General features: G+C 37.5%; 1 protein-coding gene across 1 annotated transcript in view; it reads left to right on the plus strand.

Moving 5' to 3' along the window:
• Positions 1 to 18,917, plus strand: part of cog5 (component of oligomeric golgi complex 5) — a 131,461-nt gene that overhangs the window by 82,892 nt on the left and 29,652 nt on the right. Inside the window, exons 11-13 of the mRNA XM_043713659.2 lie at positions 3,969 to 4,050; positions 11,851 to 12,055; positions 18,197 to 18,358. Of these exons, the coding sequence (XP_043569594.2) occupies positions 3,969 to 4,050; positions 11,851 to 12,055; positions 18,197 to 18,358 (449 nt within the window). The remainder of the gene's footprint in view (positions 1 to 3,968; positions 4,051 to 11,850; positions 12,056 to 18,196; positions 18,359 to 18,917) is intronic.

Here is an 18,917-nt window from a genome sequence, read left to right on the forward strand (position 1 = left end):
TTGGACACTCTGGAGGCAGGAAGCATGTTTCCGCTGATGGGTGAGTCCCGAACCAGAGGACACAGCTTAAAAATAAGGGGTTGGCCATTTAGGACAGAGATGAGGAGAAACTTCTTCACCCAGAGAGTGGTGGGTGTGTGGAATGCTCTGCCCCAGAAGGCAGTGGAGGCCCAGTCTCTGGATTCGTTTAAGAAAGAGTTGGATAGAGCTCTCAAGGATAGTGGAATCAAGGGTTATGGAGATAAGGCAGGAACAGGATACTGATTGAGGATGATCAGCCATGATCATAATGAATGGTGGTGCAGGCTCAAAGGGCATAATGGCCTACTCCTGCACCTATTGTCTATTGAAGTTGATCAGAACATTGATTTTTGTGAAAGTATGTGGTTGGCTATCGATCTTGTTTCTTTTGATCATTATTCCAGATTATTTTTGCCCTCTCAATCATTTTCAAGGATGCATCTTAACTTTGTATATCTCACTGAGAGTATTTATCCTTGTCATAAGATATAGTTAAATTTCTGGTAATATGTGAAAAATAAGTAACAACTTTATAGTTGCTCTTAAGTACTTGAGATCTTTGAAAACAGCACATCATCACTTAAAACTTCATGTTTCAACAAATTTATTAAACAATGAATAAACATTTAAATATTTACCTTTAGTAAGATTTTAAAATCTATAAGTATGTAATCATATTATTTTTCTTGTTTTATTGAGCACCAGTTATAAGAGTCACTATCTAATACTGAGCTGTACATCTATAGCTAATTTCTGTAAATTTATTCCTTTTCTTCCTCAGTCAGTTTATTTTATCTTTTCCTGTGGAATTTCCAGTTAGTTCTAAATATATTCTGATAACTACAATCAACAAACACACTAAGCCAGTCCTTTCACCTCTTGACGTATTTATTTGTAGTAACTGTGTGGATTTGAAATACTTAGCTATTGTCCATTTAACTGAAGAATTTACAGGGTCTGTGTTTACTATAGTGAAATTGGTTTGTTTTTCAAATTTACAACTCATGTTATTTTTGCTAGTTATCCTGGGAAGCCTGTAGAAAATAGGTCTTAGCAGTTCAAAATCCAAGTTGGTTTGAATACGCAAGCAGTAAGCAAACATTTGCAAGGAATAATGACTTATAAATGTAGGAGGAAATGTAAGAACACTGACATTTGAAATTATGCGATATTACAAAATTATGAGGGGCATGGATAGGGTGAATAGACAAAATCTTTTCCCTGGAGTCGGGGAGTCCAGAACGAGAGGGCATAGGTTTAGGGTGAGAGGGGGAAGATATAAAAGAGACCTAAGGGGCAACGTTTTCACGCAGAGGGTGGTACGTGTATGGAATGAGCTGCCAGAGGATGTGGTGGAGGCTGGTACAATTGCAACATTTAAGAGGCATTTGGATGGGTATATGAATAGGAAGGGTGTGGAGGGATATAGGCCGGGTTTTGGCAGGTGGGACTAGATTGGATTGGGATATCTGGTCGGCATGGACGGGTTGGTCTGAAGGGTCTGTTTCCATGCTGTACCTTTCTATGACTCTTTGAAATAGATCAAAGTTTCTTTGTTATTTTTAATTCTTAAGATTAGAAGCAGCATGACTGAGTTTTTTTTTAAAATCATTGATGCAACACAATAACTATTGATATGTGCTGACATAATTATGGTACAGCTTTGGATATGATGCAGAGCTGGGCTGAGGAGTGGCAGATGGAGTTCAACCCTGCCAAGTGTGAGGTTGTCCATTTTGGAAAGACAAATAAGAATGCGGAATACAGGGTTAACGGTAGGGTTCTTAGTGAGGTGGAGGAACAGAGGGATCTTGGGGTCTATGTTCATAGGTCTTTGAAAGTTGGCACTCAGGTGGATAGAGCTTGTAAGAAGGCCTATGGTGTATTAGCGTTCATTAGCAGAGGGATTGAATTCAAGAGTCGTGAAGTTGATGTTGCAATTGTACAGGACTTTGGTTAGGCCACATTTGGAGTACTGTGTGCAGTTCTGGTCGCCTCACTTTAGGGAAGGATGTGGAAGCTTTGGAGAGGGTGCAGAGAAGATTTACCAGGATGTTGCCTGGAATGGAGAATAGGTCGTACGAGGATAGGTTGAGAGTGCTAGGCCTTTTCTCATTGGAACGGCGAAGGATGAGGGGTGACTTGATAGAGGTTTATAAGATGATCAGAGGAATAGATAGAGTAGACAGTCAGAAACTTTTTCCCCGGGTACAACAGAGTGTTACAAGGGGACATAAATTTAAGGTGAAGAGTGGAAGGTTGAGCCTATGATGTCCTCCTTACTAACATCTGGGGCTAGTGTCAAAACTGGACGAGCTATCTTGCAGACTAGTTGAGCAACAACCTGATATCAATATCACCAACCTTGGGTATGTCATAGAAGTTCATAGAATCCCTACAGTGCAGATAGAAGCCATTCGGCCCATCAAATCTGCACCAACCCTCTGAAGAGTATCCTATGCTATCCTGTAACCCCACATTAACTATAGTTAACCCACCTTGCCTGCAAACTGGGGGGCCATTAATATGGCCAATCTACCTCTTCTGCACTGGAGAAGAACTGGAGTACCCAGAAGAAACCCACACAAATATTGGAGAAGGTGCAAACTCCACCCAGTCACCCAAGGCTGGAATTGAACCTGCGTCCCGGCGCTGTGAGGCAGCAGTACCAACCACTGTGTCATTGTGCCACCCAAAATGTTATCTGGGTCTTAGTATTAACAGTGTAGCAATAATACCACTAGTCCATCCTCTTTCCAAGCCCTGTCTTATTAGCAGTATCCACATGCCAGGCCTCAGCCAATTCGATTCACTCCACATGATATCAAGACATTGGATATTGCAAAGGCTATTGGCTCTGACAAAGGATGTAAATGTGTTGGAACTGGTTCAAGGGAAGCTTACTAGATTGATACCTGGAATGAACAGATTGTCTAAGGAATGGTTGAGCAGATTGCACTTCTCTTCACTGGAACTCTTCAATGGTGACTTGATTAAGATGTCGAGGAACCTGAAAGGTCTTGCCAAGGTAGATTTGGAAGTGATTAGATTAGATTAGATTAGATTACTTACAGTGTGGAAACAGGCCCTTCGGCCCAACAAGTCTACACCGACCCGCCGAAGCGCAACCCACCCATACCCCTACACATACCGCTACACATCTACCCCTTACCTAACACTACGGGCAATTTAGCATGGCCAATTCACCTGACCTGCACATCTTTGGACTGTGGGAGGAAACCGGAGCACCAAGAGGAAACCCACGCAGACACGGGGAGAATGTGCAAACTCCACACAGCCAGTCGCCTGAGGCGGGAATTGAACCCGGGTGTCTGGCGCTGTGAGGCAGCAGTGCTAACCACTCTTCTTTCAGTCCATGACTAAGAGACACTATTCAAAGATTAGTAACGTCCCAGAGGACCAAAGGGCTGCTCTCAATCGAGGGACTGAAGTGGCACTGTTATAAAATTAGTGGTTGCCATTTTTGGATCACTATGGAGAATTTTCTTTCAGAGGATTGTGTGTCTTTGGAAAATTCTGCCTCATAAGGTGCTGGAACCAGCATCATCAAATATTTTTAAGGCAAAGGATGATCAGTTTTTGTTAGGCAATGGAATGAAAGGTATATAGGAGTAGACGGGAATATGGAATTTGGAATACACCAATCAATCATTGTTGTATTGAATTCCAGAGCAGGTATATACAGCCAAATGGCTGTCTTCTGCTTCTAGTTATGAGTACTGGTAGCTGCAATGCCATCACTTACCACAATATCTCAGTGTTACAGGGACAAATAAGATAGGAAGGAAAATACCGATACCTGTCTAATTTGCTTGAGCGATTTTTTTTTAAACAGTAGCCATTTGGGAAAATGACATTGTGAATTTACTTTTGCAAGTCACAGGCAATGGATACCAATACTAATGATTAGTATTTATTTTCTTTAGGACAATCAAGCAGACATATTGTATACTTTCTGGAACTCTGTCACACAAATCTTGACTCTGAAATTCCAACAGGCTACAAATTGTAAGTACCTATATTGATTTTATAGATATTTTCTGAATCAACCTGTTCAGAGGCATTGTTGCATATTTCTGGAGGAGGTGGGGCTTGAATCCAGAGGGAAGGACACTACCACTGCACCACATGTGCCATACCAGAATCAATTAGAAATTCTAAGGAATCAAATTAATTGAATATTTTACTCAATGTTGGTTATTTCTTGTATCTGTATAAAAATGAGGAAGGAAAGCCGTGCACCAAATATGGGCAGTCACTTTCTTCAATATATTTGAGACACAAAAGTTGGACTGTATCTTCCTGAATACAGTAGAAAGTATGGAACATAGAAAAAGCCATTTATGTCTATTAAGCAATATGGTGAAAAAAATTATTTGCTTTTGGGCTTGTTCTGAATTTGTTTCAATTTTCTGTGGGAATGTTCTGCATTCCTTCAGGCTAACAAATTTACGTACATAAACTAAGTATTCTCTTTCAGTTCTCTAGTAATGATTTTTAAGATGTTACTTAATTTTTTTATTTGAGTAAGTACTTATCTTATATATTCACTTGACCTCTCGATTTTACTCCCACCCAGAAAGTTCTATTTAAGTGGAGTTAATCCGTACAACATGAATTGCTTTCACTAAGCAGTTGTTCCATGTATTAAATATTTCTTGGGATAGAGAATTTCTATTATTTCGTCACATTACTAATTTTGGACTCACCCTTGAATTCTGCCTTCTCAGTTTGCATTGGTTGTTTTTATACATTTTGTATGTGGTAGCCATTCCCTTGATATTAAATTATAATGTCATAATCAATCCCTTCTTTAATATTCTGCTCAATGAGTTTCACTATAGGATTGAGCAAAATTTCAAAATAAACTTTGGCTTATTATAGAAAGGTTATATTTGTAAAATGTTCAGAATTTAGGCTCATTAGTAATCGTGACTTACTTGGCATATTAGCATATAAAGTGGAATTGTCCCAGTCCTTGTTTATGCTTATTAACAATTACTTCACACTAACTATTTCCAGTCAGTGATAAATTCATATTCAAATCTCTTCCATGTCCACTATTGAAGATGCTTAATTCTATACTATTGTGGACTTGTCCGATTTTAACATCCTCTTGCGCCTGGCCATAGTAAAATACATAATTTATTCACATTCATGTTCACATCTCCAACATAATCTGTCTCATTTGTTATGACACGGGGTAAACCCACTTGCTTAATTTAAAACCAGCAACACAGAAAAGATTTATCCCTTCCAATAATCTATAAAACTTCAAGTGGCCAAGATCTATCTAAAGTAAAAATTAACAACTTTATTTCTTAAAGTATAACAGAGAATAATTAACTCACAACTATTTACAATTCCTTCCTCTAACTTATATTTTACCTTCCTTTCTATAATACTAGTCTGATGAAACTCCTAATTAAGATTTACAGAAAAATTCACATTTTAAAACCAGCCAGCAGTCGAATCTCTTTATCTTCATCGGTAGATTTGCTCCCAGGTCAGTGTTGAGGTTTTTCTCTATGCAAACTCCTCCTCTGGACAGGTACCTCTCAGAGAGTTCTGACTAGCAGTCTACGTATGTTGGTCTGGTGGCAGTTCTCCCCCTAACTGTTCAATTTTCCCCAGTCTTCTACCCCAAAGCATCAGATTGTGTCATTGGCTTTTAAAATTGCCAATATACTCAGTTCAAACTTGATTGGAATTTGGTATTTTTTCGGTTGTAATTTAAACTGATTGGCCTAATTTGTCATTCCCAGGCAACCAGTTACCCCAATAGTTGGAGCACATGTTACATTGTGTCTTATTGCGAACACTTGGTGCTGTCACTGCTAGTTTTTACTCTCATAAAGGTATATTACACCCACGCCTTCATAACGCATTGTAGTGCGTTTTGTTCATCAACTAAATTTTGGTTCATGCCATCACCAGAATTCAAAGGTTTCTAAATCCTGTAATAGATATTCTGAAAACTGCTTATATTGTTGCAACTAATCATTTTTTTGTGGGAGAATGGAATACTGCTGTCTTTTATGTTGAAAGAAACATCCAGTATCAATTCTACTTGATTTAAAATGTTTCAAATGCCATGCACATCCAGCTTCACAGCAGCCTGGGAATTGACTGGGGGAATAGTTCATTCTTCATAAAGATCATGTAATGTTAAATTTCCCAGATGATAATAGTCAAAAATAATGTTGAATAAAGTATTTAAATAGTATACAATTTTGTAAACTTTGCTGGAATTTTCAGATTGTCTGGTTCTTCATCTGCGATGCAGCAGTGAGACATTACATTTTCTTATTGTACATTGTATCATAACCTGCTCAATATTGCGAGTGGTATGAAGATAAATTTATTGTATTATAGTTCATTAATAAAAATAATTTAAATTAATACATTCACGATGAAAGTGGTACACTTAACAGGAATAATGAGATGCTTTGAATATAAAGGCTCAAATCTCTTATCATAGTCAAAATCGCCCAAAAAGAAGCTCTGTCTCTTTGATAGTCAACTCAAATTTAAGTGATGCAACTGGATGTAATTTCCAGAAATTTATAGATCACCATTGCCATTTTGCTTCATATACATGGATCAGTGAATCTAGTTAGTTGCTTTTAATGTGTATTCCGAATTGTGGGTTAGATGGAGAAAGCTCGAGGAAATATTCTTTAAGGCTTCTGAAGAGGTGTACTTTTGAATACTGATGAAAAGAAGTACACGTTGCTGAAGTGTATTTTCTTGCACTCATCAGGATAAATTTGAGAATGCCAGATTTTAGATTATATTTAGAAATCTTGATTGTTTGACATTGTATAATATAAGATCATAAGATGCAGAAGTAAGCCAAAAAACCTCCCCATGTTCAAGGCTTTTTTTTAACCTGCTGTTTGTTGTTTGTGAATGATACAGAGATAATTGCTCAGCACAGCAAACTATCTTGCGAAGGATCAAGAGAAAGTCATTCATAAAGAAAAATCTTGTGTTTATGTATATAATAATTTTTCCGTTTGTATATCATTTTAACACCACTGTCAGCAGTGTCTTAAACTGATACACATCAAATAAATATTTACTTCTTTCATAGACTGACATAATAGCTATTTTGCACAAAAAAAAGCAAATAGATGATTGACTGGTTATTTCTTATTGTTAACATTATTTTTGTCACACATTGAGGAAGGGATATTAGGAAACCTCTAAATTTTTCTTGAAAATTTGTCGTCCTAAGTATTTACTTGAACTACTAGAGTATCAGCCAGAAGGAATTTTCCTTAATAGTGTAGAATATACTTATCAACCCAGCCTCAACAGCTCTCTGTGGTAAAACATCCCCCAATTTGCCAAGCCCTGAGAGAAAAATATTTTTCTCATCTGTATCAATGCAGCAGTCAATTTCTTGTTCTGAGATTATGCCTTCTCTTCCTAGAATCTCCCAAAAGGAGAAACAATCGCTCTGCATCCACCCTGTCAAACTCCCTAAAAATCTTTATTTCAATAGGTTCTCCTTTCATTCTTCAAACCTCAGTGAGTACAGTTCCAACCTACTGAATAAGAAAATTATTTTGTGCCTGATATAGTGAACCTTTTCTGGACTGCCTGCAATAACAGCATATCTTTCCTTCAATAAGAGGACAAAAACTGCTCACAGTATTTTCTCAATAACTGATGTTAAGCTAACTGGCTTTTTGGTACTTTTGTTTCCTTCCCTTTTTGAATAAGGGTGTTTACACTGGCATTTTTCCAATCCTCTTGGACTTTTCCTGCATTCTTGGAAGATTATGGGGTGATATGGTTGGTCAGTGGTTAGCGCTGCTGCCTCACAGCACCAGGGTCACAGGTTTGTTTCCAGCCTCGGGCGACTGTATGTGTGGAGTTTGCACATTCTCTCCGTATCTGCGTCGGTTTCCTCCGGGTGTTCCGGTTTCCTCCCACAGTCCAACGATGTGCAGGTTAGGTGAATTGGCTATGCTAAATTGCCCATAGTGCTAGGTGCATTAGTCAGAGAGAAATGGGTCTGGGTGGGTTACTTTTTGGAGGGTCGGTGTGGACTAGTTGAGCCGAAGTGCCTGTTTCTGCACTGTAGGGAATCTAAACATTACTATTTCTACATCCACTATCTCTGCAGCTAATTCCTTGAAAATCTTGGGGTGCAACCCATCAGGTCCAAAGGATATTTAGCCTATTAATTTCCATGGTACTTTTTCTCTAATGATAGTTATTATGTTTATTACGAACCCTCTTTAGTCTGTTGATGTTGTCTTTTTGAAATGCTATTATATCCTTTTATCTTTCAAGAAATAGAAGGAAATCATTAATAAATTGATCATACTTTAATCGGGAACATACAACTGGAATGATTTGGGAATTTTCTACCAATAGGCCTAAGTAATGTAGATACAAGCAAGCTATTTAACTTAAACTCCAAAATTTATAACGCTTCAAATGAAATCAAAGAATGAAAGATTTGCTTGCTTCACAATTTTACGTATATACATGTGTACAAGTACATTTGTACTTATGTGGCATAGTTATTTCAATATTAATTAACAGTTCATTTAAAAAAAACTAAAAATTGCTGGAAAAACTTAGCAAGTCTGACACATCTGTGGAGAGAAAGCAGAGTTAACGTTTCAGATTCTGGGTTTGCTTAGTATTATTCTAAAAAATAATCCTGGTAAAGAATAAGGTTGGAAGCTTAACAGAGAAATTTGAAAATCGCGATAGAGCTTTTCCAATTCATTTTACTTATTTATTTTCTTTAGCTTTACTGGCATCTTGCACAATCATTTTGGGTGTCCAACAGACATGCGCATAAATCAATATTGAAATACCACCTATGAGATCCAGTTGGTGAAGTTTGAATAATTTGAATTGTAATGAGACTGACTTTGAAAGAGAGAGAAATTTTACAGAAGTTAATGACTTGAAGTTTTGTGGTTATTCACCGATTTCAGGAAAATAGTTCCACTTGGAAGATTTTAAAGAAATGCATTCTCAAATATGTGAATAAAAGATAAATTTGTGCATGAAGATATTTATTCCTCATTCACATTTCAAATTTGTCTAGATTCAGTAAAGTGTGTGTAACACTGAAATTCTTAAAGTAGGGAGCATATTACTAAATGTTTGTACATAGATGTATTCATTTAGAGAAATACTCCTCCATTCAATCACCATCTTTTAGTATTGTAATTTAATAAAATGAGGCAATCGCAATATAAAATTAAGCTAGCCCACTAAAATTAAAATCGACGTTTCGGGCAAAAGCCATTCCTGATGAAGGGTTTTTGCCTGAAACATCGATTTTCCTGCTCCTCGGATGCTGCCTGACCTGCTGTGCTTTACCAGCACCACTCTAATCTTGACTCTGATCTCCAGCATCTGCAGTCCTCACTTTCGCCACTAAAATTAAAAGATGAGTGTATTTAAACTCAAAATGTTACTTTTGGGAGTATTGTGGATGAAGGATTTTTTTAAATTCCTGGATGTTTAAAGTACATGTTATTGACTGACACCATCTACAGCTCGAGTTATGTCAAGCTACACACTACATTATATGCCATGTAGTGAATGTTGTAGTTGTAAACCATTATTTGAAAGGAAAACAGACATTTTAAATGCAGTTTGTAATACTGACATTCATGGAAGCCATTTAAACTGCATCTTTTGTGGAGTCAAGTGGAGTAACCAGCTGATGCTTTGACAATAGTGCTGCTTTGTTCACCACAGGAGGTGATACAATATTGTAAATTTGGGGGACCCAGACCAAGTACTTCCAAGGTACCAAGGCTTGACTTTAAACTTCTGCCAAGCATTAAAATACGGACATATTAATGAGTATCATCAAAATTAATGAGTCCCACTTTGATCCTTTGGTGTTGGTGTCACCATGCTAATATTATGCTATGAAAACTCAAGTTGTAATACAATTATGGGAAGTTATTTGATTGTGGAATAAAGATACTAATGACAGGAAATATCTTGTAACAGTCTTTATCACGAAGGACAAAATATTTAACAAACTAATGGGACTGAAGGCAGACATGTTGCCAGGACCTGATGGCCTGCATTCAACAATTTTAAAGGCTGCAAAGATAGTGGAGGCATTAGTTGAAATGTTCCAGAACTCACTAGGTTGAGGCATTTATCAGATTGGAAAACCACTGATATGATCCCTCCAAGTCAAGGAGGAGGAGAGGTAGAAATCAGGAAACTATAGCCCTGATAGCCTAACATTTGTCATTGGGCAATTCCTAGAGTCGTTCTTAAGAAAAAAAAGCAAGACATTTGGAAAAGTTTAATGGAAGTGAACAGAATCATCATGGTTTTGTGAAACACAATTAATGTTTGACAAATTTGTATGAGTTCTTTGAGGATATAACTTTGAGAGTTGATAAACGAGAACTGGTAGATATTGATGTACTTGGATTTCCAGAAGTTGTTCAATAAGGTGACATCAAAAAGGTAGTAAGAAGCTCACATTAGTGTGGATTGAGGTTTGTTTAACACCCAGAAGACAAATAGTCATGATTAATGGCCCTGTTTTAGGTTGGGAAGTCATAAGCAGTGCAGTGATACAGATCAGTCCAAGGACCTTAATTGTTTACTATCTGTATTAATGACTTGGAGGAGTGGAAGAGTGTAACAACCATAATTGCTGAAATTAAAATAATCGGTGGGTGGCATATTGTGATGAGGACATAAGGAATCTGCAAGGGCATATATACCAGTTGCATGAGAGAGCAAAAATTTGGCAGATGGAGTTTAATGTAGGAAAGTGTGAGGTCATGAACTTTGGTGGAAAGGATCAAAAGGTAAACTATTATTTAAATGGAGAGAGAAGTGTAAAAAGTAAAAAGAAATGTGTAGCACATAGGATATATTCTTGTGCATACAATACAATTTAGCATGCTGTGCAGCAAGTAATTAAGAAGGCAAATGAAATTTTGGCCTTTATTGCCAGGGTGTTGGAGTTTCAAAATGGAGAAGTCTTGTTACAACTGTACAGGGTGTTGATGAGGCCATTCTTGAAGTATTCTGTACAGTTTTGGTCCCAGTATATAAAAAAAAATGCAGGTATTGGATGCAGTTCAATAGAGATTCATTGAGCCGATGCCTGAGATGTATGGATTAACTAATCAAGAGCGGCAAAACAGGTTAGAACTTTATTCTTCAGATTATCAAAGAATGGACAGTGATCTTATCAAAACATACATGATTCTGGGGGGGCTTGACAGGGTAGATGTTGAGAAGATGTTTCCCTAATTGGGGAATGTCAAAGCAGGAAACATAGTTACAGAATAAGGGAACATTCATTTAAAACAAATGTGAAAGAATTTCTTCTCTAAAGGTCATGAATGTCTGGAATTATCTATCCTAGAGATCATTTGAAAGTATTTTGAAATATCGACGTCTTGAGGGTTATAAAAAGCTGGCACAAAAGTGAAGTTGAGGCCTGGACAGATCAACCGTGATCTTATTGAATGTTGGGGCAGACTCCGGGATCAATGTCTTATCCCTGCTATTTCTTAATTTCTTGAAATTATTTTAATTCCCATGATTTCTGTGTTCATTTGGTCGTAGAGGAAACTCCACTTTGAAGTCTTTAAGAATCAATCACATTCAGAAAGAGTGCTGCTGTAAATGTGGTCTTCCTTTCCTTCTCACAGAATAATGAAAACAAGTAGCAACAAAAAGGGAATGAAAATGTGGTAGAGTAGGCCTTACCCAGGACTGAAAATGTGTTAGCATTATGCAACTTGAAAGAGACAAACCTCTTTTTTTTTTTTTCCCCAGCATCCACATTCCTGAAGCAAGCATTTGAAGGAGAATATCCAAAATTGTTGCGATTATATAATGATCTGTGGAAACGGTTGCAACAGTATAGCCAAAGTATACAGAACAATATAACAACTGGTGGAAATTCAGACTCACCCCCTGAACTACCAGCAGCAGAGGAAGACACACAAGACCTATTTATGTTGAAGAAGCAAGACTATGAGTAAGGTTATTTTAATTCATCATGTATGCATGACACATGATGCTGCTCCCATTCTGGTCTTTTTCTTGGTCACAGTTTACATCAATCCATCACAGAGAACCGTGGTTTTGGTTGCCTGGGCTCTAAGATCTGGAATTCCTTCTTCAAAATCTTTAACTTCCTACATTTCTTAAAATGTACCTGTTTAACCAAATTTCGCTTTCCTAACGTCATCTTATGCAGAGAGGTATCTTTCTCTGCTTGATAGCACACCAAAGAAGTAGCTTACAGTGTTTCAGTATGTCAACATAACTGTCAAATGCAAAGCAGGGTCCCCATAAACATGCCAGAAAACATGCAGTAGTCCCACTTTGATCCTTTGGAGCCCCACCACCCAGCTGTAATCGGGTTAATTAGCTGCTGTCAGGGGTCCCATTCTATTAAATGAAGGGAGTCCCCGCTCCCCCCCTCCAAAAAAAACTATTGGATATTTGGAGGGCCACTGATGACTCAGCAAGTGCTATCAAAAGTAGTGGTCACTGCTGGTACTGCACTGTGTTGAGGCCAGAATCAAGAAAAATGCCTACATTGACAGGAAGAGGCTCTTAATTGATGAGATGTGACACATTTGGCTGTCTCCATCTTCTCTGCTATTAAAATGCTATCCCTCTCCACTTTATAAACCTGCCTTCCAATCAGTCTCTACAAGCCTGGCAAAATCTAGCCCAATGTGTCTTACTTAAAAATATATTCAGACTTAAACTTTTCAGTTAAGCTAAGAAAGGAACCAGAATATGTCTTTTTTTATACATATTTTTATTGAAAATTTAACATATTTTTACAAGTTTACAAATAAAAAAACCCAAGTATAAAAATTGATATACAATTAAATCTTAAATAAATAATAACCAATATTTATCAAACAAAAAAAAGATACCGAGAGATAAAAACAAAACTCAACTAACTACTAATCTAACCTACAACTAACCAGAGTGTATAATTAAGTCTCTTACATTATTTAAAGAAGAGAAAAAAAAAACGACGGATAACACAGAAATTGGGTAGTGAGATACATGCTCAGAATGTATTAACATCAAATCATAACAAAACCCGTATTCATGTGGGATTCCTTTCCCAAGGTGCCCTGGACTGGCCAGGTTCACCATCTCAATTAAATAAAAGCCCTTGTTAGGATGGCCAAAATATCTGTATTTATATAATTCAAGAAGAGCTGCCATATTTTATGTTAGGGGAATAATGCAGTCTTTGGTGCACCATATTTGTAAGGAAGTCAAGGGGAATACATTCCATCATTAATCTGTGCCAATTCGAAAGTCCAAGGGGGCCCCTCAGCCACCCAGTTTACCAAAATAATTTTCCTTGCACAGAAAGAGAGAATAGAAAATAATCTCTTCCCGTGCATAGCCAGGGAAGGTAAGTTCGAAAAGCCCAAAAAGAGAGATACAGGGTCCACTCTAATTTCCGTTCCTAATATTTCTGTCAGAGCACTTGCTACTTTAGTCCAATATCTACGAATCTTATGACAGGTCCTTAAGCAATGTACAAGAGTGCCCACCTCTATTTTACATTTGGGACACATTGGAGATGCTCCTGCCTTAAATTTTGCCAATCGGTCCAGTGCTATATGGGCCCTATGAAGTATCTTCAACTGACTGGCTTGAGTTCTGTTGCAGATGGTGATCCTTCTGGCGTTTTCCCAAATGTCATTCCATGTTTCTATAGAGATTTCCAGTCCCAAATCCTGATCCCATGTTTTAAGCAGATTGTCCATATCTCCTGATACTTCATGTAATAAATGATAAATAGTGCTGACGGAAGATACCCCCATTGGCCATAGCACTCTACGTTCTCTATCTGATTTATAAAGACTATCTAATAATGTAGTCTTCTTCTGTATGTAGTCTTGAATTTGGAAGTATCAAAAGAGGTCTCCATTAGGTAATCCAAATTTCTGACGCAGCTGTTCAAAAGACATCAGGATCCCTTCTTTAAACAGATCCCCTAAACATGAGATACCCCTGGATCTCCAGAGTTTGAAAGTGACATCTGTAAGCCCCGGTTGAAATCCCCATGCTCCCGCTATCGGAGCATAGGGGAATGTTTTATGTGAGTTGCCCTCATTTTGCCACATTATATTCCAAGCTTTAATTGTGTTTAGTATTATAGGGTTTTTACATTGATCCGTAATGATTTTCCTCTTGTCTGAAAATAAAAGGTTAATAAGTGGGCATTTTGCTTGAGAAGCCTCGATGTCCAACCAGATTGATTGCAGGTCAGACAAGACCCAATCGGCTATGTAACTTAATAGGGAACTTAACTGATATTTCCTAAAATCTGGGAAATCCAATCCTCCCCTTGCCTGTGGAAGCTGTAGCTTCTTCAGTTTAATGAGGGGCCATCTATGATTCCAGATAAAGGAACCCAACCAGCCATATAATTTACGTAGTGCCAGCCTCGGCAGCAACACCACAAGCATTCTCATAAGGTAAAGGAGACGGGGTAGGACGTTCATTTTAATTAGTGCTATTCTACCTAGCCAGGAAATTGGAAGGTCTCCCCATCGCTGGAGGTCCTGCCTTAACCTTTCCAGTAAATGCACAAAGTTAGCCTTGTATGACTGACCAAATACTGGAGCAATAAAAATGCCTAAATATAAGAAACCCTCCAGGGACCACTGAAAGGGAAAGTGGGATCCGTCCAATAAGTGGGATATACTAGCAAGGCCACCCATTGGCATAGTCTCCGATTTTGAGAAATTAATTTTATAGCCTGAAAATACACTAAATGTATTAATAACTTGGATTAAGCGATTACTGACATCAGGGGATTACTGAGAAATAGAAGAAAATCATCTGCATAAAGGGTAATTTTATGTTTACCTGTACCAATCCTTGGGGCCGTTATATTAGGGTCAGCCCGTATAGCTTCTGCTAGTGGCTCGATTATTAGCGTAAATAGCAATGGTGAGAGAAGACATCCCTGACAGCAGCCCCTATCCACACTGAAGCTATCCGAGCCTAATCCATTGGTAATCACAACTGCTTTGGGATCACTATACAATGTTGAGACCCATTTGGTAAACACCTTTCCAACGCCAAACCTTTCCAATGTGTAAAACAAATATGACCGTTCAACCCTATCGAATGCCTTTTCTGCGTCTAATGAGACTACTACTCCTGGTATCTTTCCCTGATGGCAGGCTTGAATCACATTCAAAACCCTTCTAACATTATTGGATGATCTACGGCCCTTAATAAATCCCGTCTGATCCTCCTTTATGATATGTGGCAATACCCTTTCTAGCCTCAATGCTAACATTTTAGAGAGGATTTTAAAATCTACATTTAGCAAGGATATTGGTCTGTATGACGCGCAATCTTCTGGGTCCTTTCCTTTTTTGAGGATAAGAGAGATATTCGCCTCTTTCAGCGAAGGCGGAAGACAATCCTGACTGTATGAATAGTTATACATGTCCATAAGTGGACCAGCCAATATTCCTGTAAATTCTTAACAGAATTCAGCTTGAAAGCCATCTGGGCCAGGCCCCTTACCGCTCTGAAGTTGCCTGATTGCGTCAAGTATTTCTTGGCTTGTTAGGGGAACATTCAAGACCGATACCTGTTCCGGAGTTAGGTCCGGAAAGGTCAGGATTTAAAAAAATGACTGCATCCTCCTAGTCCTGTCTTCGCAATCCTGCGATTTATATAAATCAGAATAAAATTTTCTAAAGATTGCGTTAATCCTTTTATGATCATGAATCAGAATTCCCGTACTTTCCTTGATAGACGTGATAGTTTGAGGGACCGCCTTCTTCTTTGCAAGAAATGCTAAATATCTACCAGGTTTATCGCCAAATTCATATAACCTTTGTTTTGCAAATAATATTTCCCTCTTAGCCGTTTGGGTAAGCATGGAGTTTTTAGCTGTCCTAAGGGCCATAATCCTTTATAATTTGGTAATAGAAGGTCTGTCAGCGTACATTGTTTCAGCCGCTTTTAAGCAAGCTTCGAGCAGACGCTGTTGTACTCCCTTTAATTTTTTCTGGGTCGCTGAGTATGAGATGATCAAACCTTGCACGTAAGCTTTGATGGTCTCCCACATCATTGATGGGCTGCTAGCCGTACTTGAATTAATTTCTAAAAAAGTTTTGAATTCTTGAGAGAAGTACTTTACAAATTTACTATCTTTCATCAGAAAGGGGTCCATACGCCAATGCTGGGGGATGTCTCATTGTTCCTCACCTTGATTTCCATATATACAGCAGCGTGATTGGAAATTGCTATACTGTCTATTTTACAGGATGATATGGAATTTTAAAAAATCGAGGGGGCAAAAAACATATCGATTCTGGTATGACATTTATGTGGATTGGAGTAAAAAGAAAAATCTCTGCCCTGTGAATGAAGGCATCTCCATACATCTACTAGTCCTAATTCTTTGTTCAAATCCACCAATTGTCTAAATCTGGGAGATATTCCTGCAGTACTCTTGGGAATCCTATCTATTTCCGGGTCCATAATACAATTAAAATCTCCCTCTATAATTGTATGACGAGCACTGAGAGCCATCAATTTTGAGAAGGCTTCCGTTATAAATTTAAAAGGATGTGCCGGGGGACAATACAAATTTAAGATCCCATATTCCTCTCCATTTGTAAGGGCTTTAATCAGAATATATCGTCCAGATTCGTCTTTTATCTGATTTAGGATTTTGAAAGGGAAATTCTTCCGAATAAGAATAACAACTCCTCTGCTTTTGAACTGAAGTAAAAAAAAAGGCCTGATCAAATCCACCCTGTTGTAATTTCAAGTGTTCTTTATGTAGGAGAGCTATATCGACCCTTTCTTTCTTGAGGTTTGATAATATTTTCTTCCTTTTGACTGGTGAATTACTCCCCTTGACATTCAAGGTCCACCACTTAACCGACTGATCAACCATAATCGTTCGGGCAAGTCCGAGACCCCTCGGGAGGGGAAACCCTATCCAGAACATCCCGAGCATAAAGCATATAAAATTTACAAAAATAAAGGCTCTTTAATACACTCACATCGATATAATAAAAATATTATTTTTAAATAATTTTTATTTCTAAATAAAAATAATACAAACCTTATTTAAATGGAGATTTTCCCCCTTGTTCCCAGGAACTTCCTTTCCAACAGTCCATCGTATCCCCTCCCAACCAGTGCCCCACTGTTGACTCAGGCGCTTCTCGATAGGATGAAGAGAATTCAAATATACTACAGAGCTAGAGTTAACAGTGAGCACCCTACCCCCTCTTTCTCCCCTCCCCCCACATCCATACCAACACCTGGATATATTTGGTAATGTTAATACCATGTATAAACATATATAACTATAAAATTACAAACTCAACAAGTAACAATTAAATATAATAATACAAAATAACAGGGGAAAACAACCCCGCTCCTAAAGACAGAAATAAAACAGGATAAGGTAACCACCTCTCCCTACCAACATTAACTAGACCCCCCAGCCTATATATATATATAAAACAAAATGGGGGGAGAAAATCGCTAAGTAGAAACAAATAAATAAATCCCTCTCCCCACCCCCTGAAGATAATATGAAACAGTAAGGTAAAAAAAGGGATTAATATAAAGAAAAGGATGTAAACCGGAGTGGGGGGAGAACAAAACAACATCAATGAACTCTTACAATTTATCTAAGAGAGTCCAAACATTCCTTGGCCTTTTCCAGCGATCCAAAGTTATACACGGACCCTTCATGGTTTAAGCATAGCGTCACTGGGCATTTAAGGATATATTACGTGGAGTAATATTCTTGCAAACCACTTTGATTTTAATAAGGGTTAATGTGGTGATTGTTGAAATTTTGATTTTAACAATTAAGTTCATCCTTTTGTATTAATGATGCAATCAATGACAATTATTGCAAGTTCAAGCTTGTAATGCTTAAATTATTGAGTTGATGAGAGATCACACAAGCTTCTTTGAAATTAGCGTTTGATTACTGTATAGTTGCTGCAATAAAAATGGAGAATGTAACATAAGTATCTTTACTATAGAGCAAGTGCCTGTGTTAATATATTCAAAGAATATAATTGCTATAATTATATTCATTAATATGCTAAGTTATAATAATCTCTAATTTCCTTAGCCCTGAGAAGGCCCTGAAAGATTCTCTCCAATTCTATGAGTCTGCTTATCTCTCAAAATCATTATCACGACTGTTTGATCCAATCAACCTTGTTTTTCCTCCTGGAGGACGTAATCCACCTTCAAATGATGAGCTTGATAGCATCATTAAAACCATTGCAAGGTAGGTTTTGATGCAAAGAGAAAGGTGCATCAGCTAATTAACTGTCATTTTTTTTGTTTGATAACACTTGCAAAATGCTTTGAGACAAAATATTAGTTTAAAAGCACTTTATAAATGCAAGTTGCTCCTGTTTTACTTGAGGGCAGCTATTATAAAATTCAGCTGAAATCCTTTTAGCAGTTCGTTTTGACTGATTAGCAAGAAAATATCGAAAGGGTAAAATGATTAACGTGCTATCCATTACAACAAGATATAAAATATGTTCTGCATAACAAAGTTTGATAGGATTTGCAAATTATGTAAGCATGTTCTCCTTTTTTATTGGGTTTTATGATTGATGCTTACTAACCATTTGTTTCTTTAAGCAATTTTCTTTTGGAAACAAATCATTAAAAATAGATCAGAGCTCATTGGCCAAATGCCCAGGAAAAATGGAACATAATGAGCTTATTTCTCTATGACTTTACCATTGAAATTGAATTTACAATTACCTGAAAACATTATTTCATTATAAATAAATGCTTGTTTCTTACTACAGCACAACGGCAGGAAATGGGTG

This window comes from Chiloscyllium plagiosum, unplaced genomic scaffold (assembly GCF_037043375.1).
Source record: "Chiloscyllium plagiosum isolate Xiang-an unplaced genomic scaffold, Cpla_swu_hap1 HiC_scaffold_23, whole genome shotgun sequence".
Lineage (NCBI taxonomy): Eukaryota > Metazoa > Chordata > Chondrichthyes > Orectolobiformes > Hemiscylliidae > Chiloscyllium > Chiloscyllium plagiosum.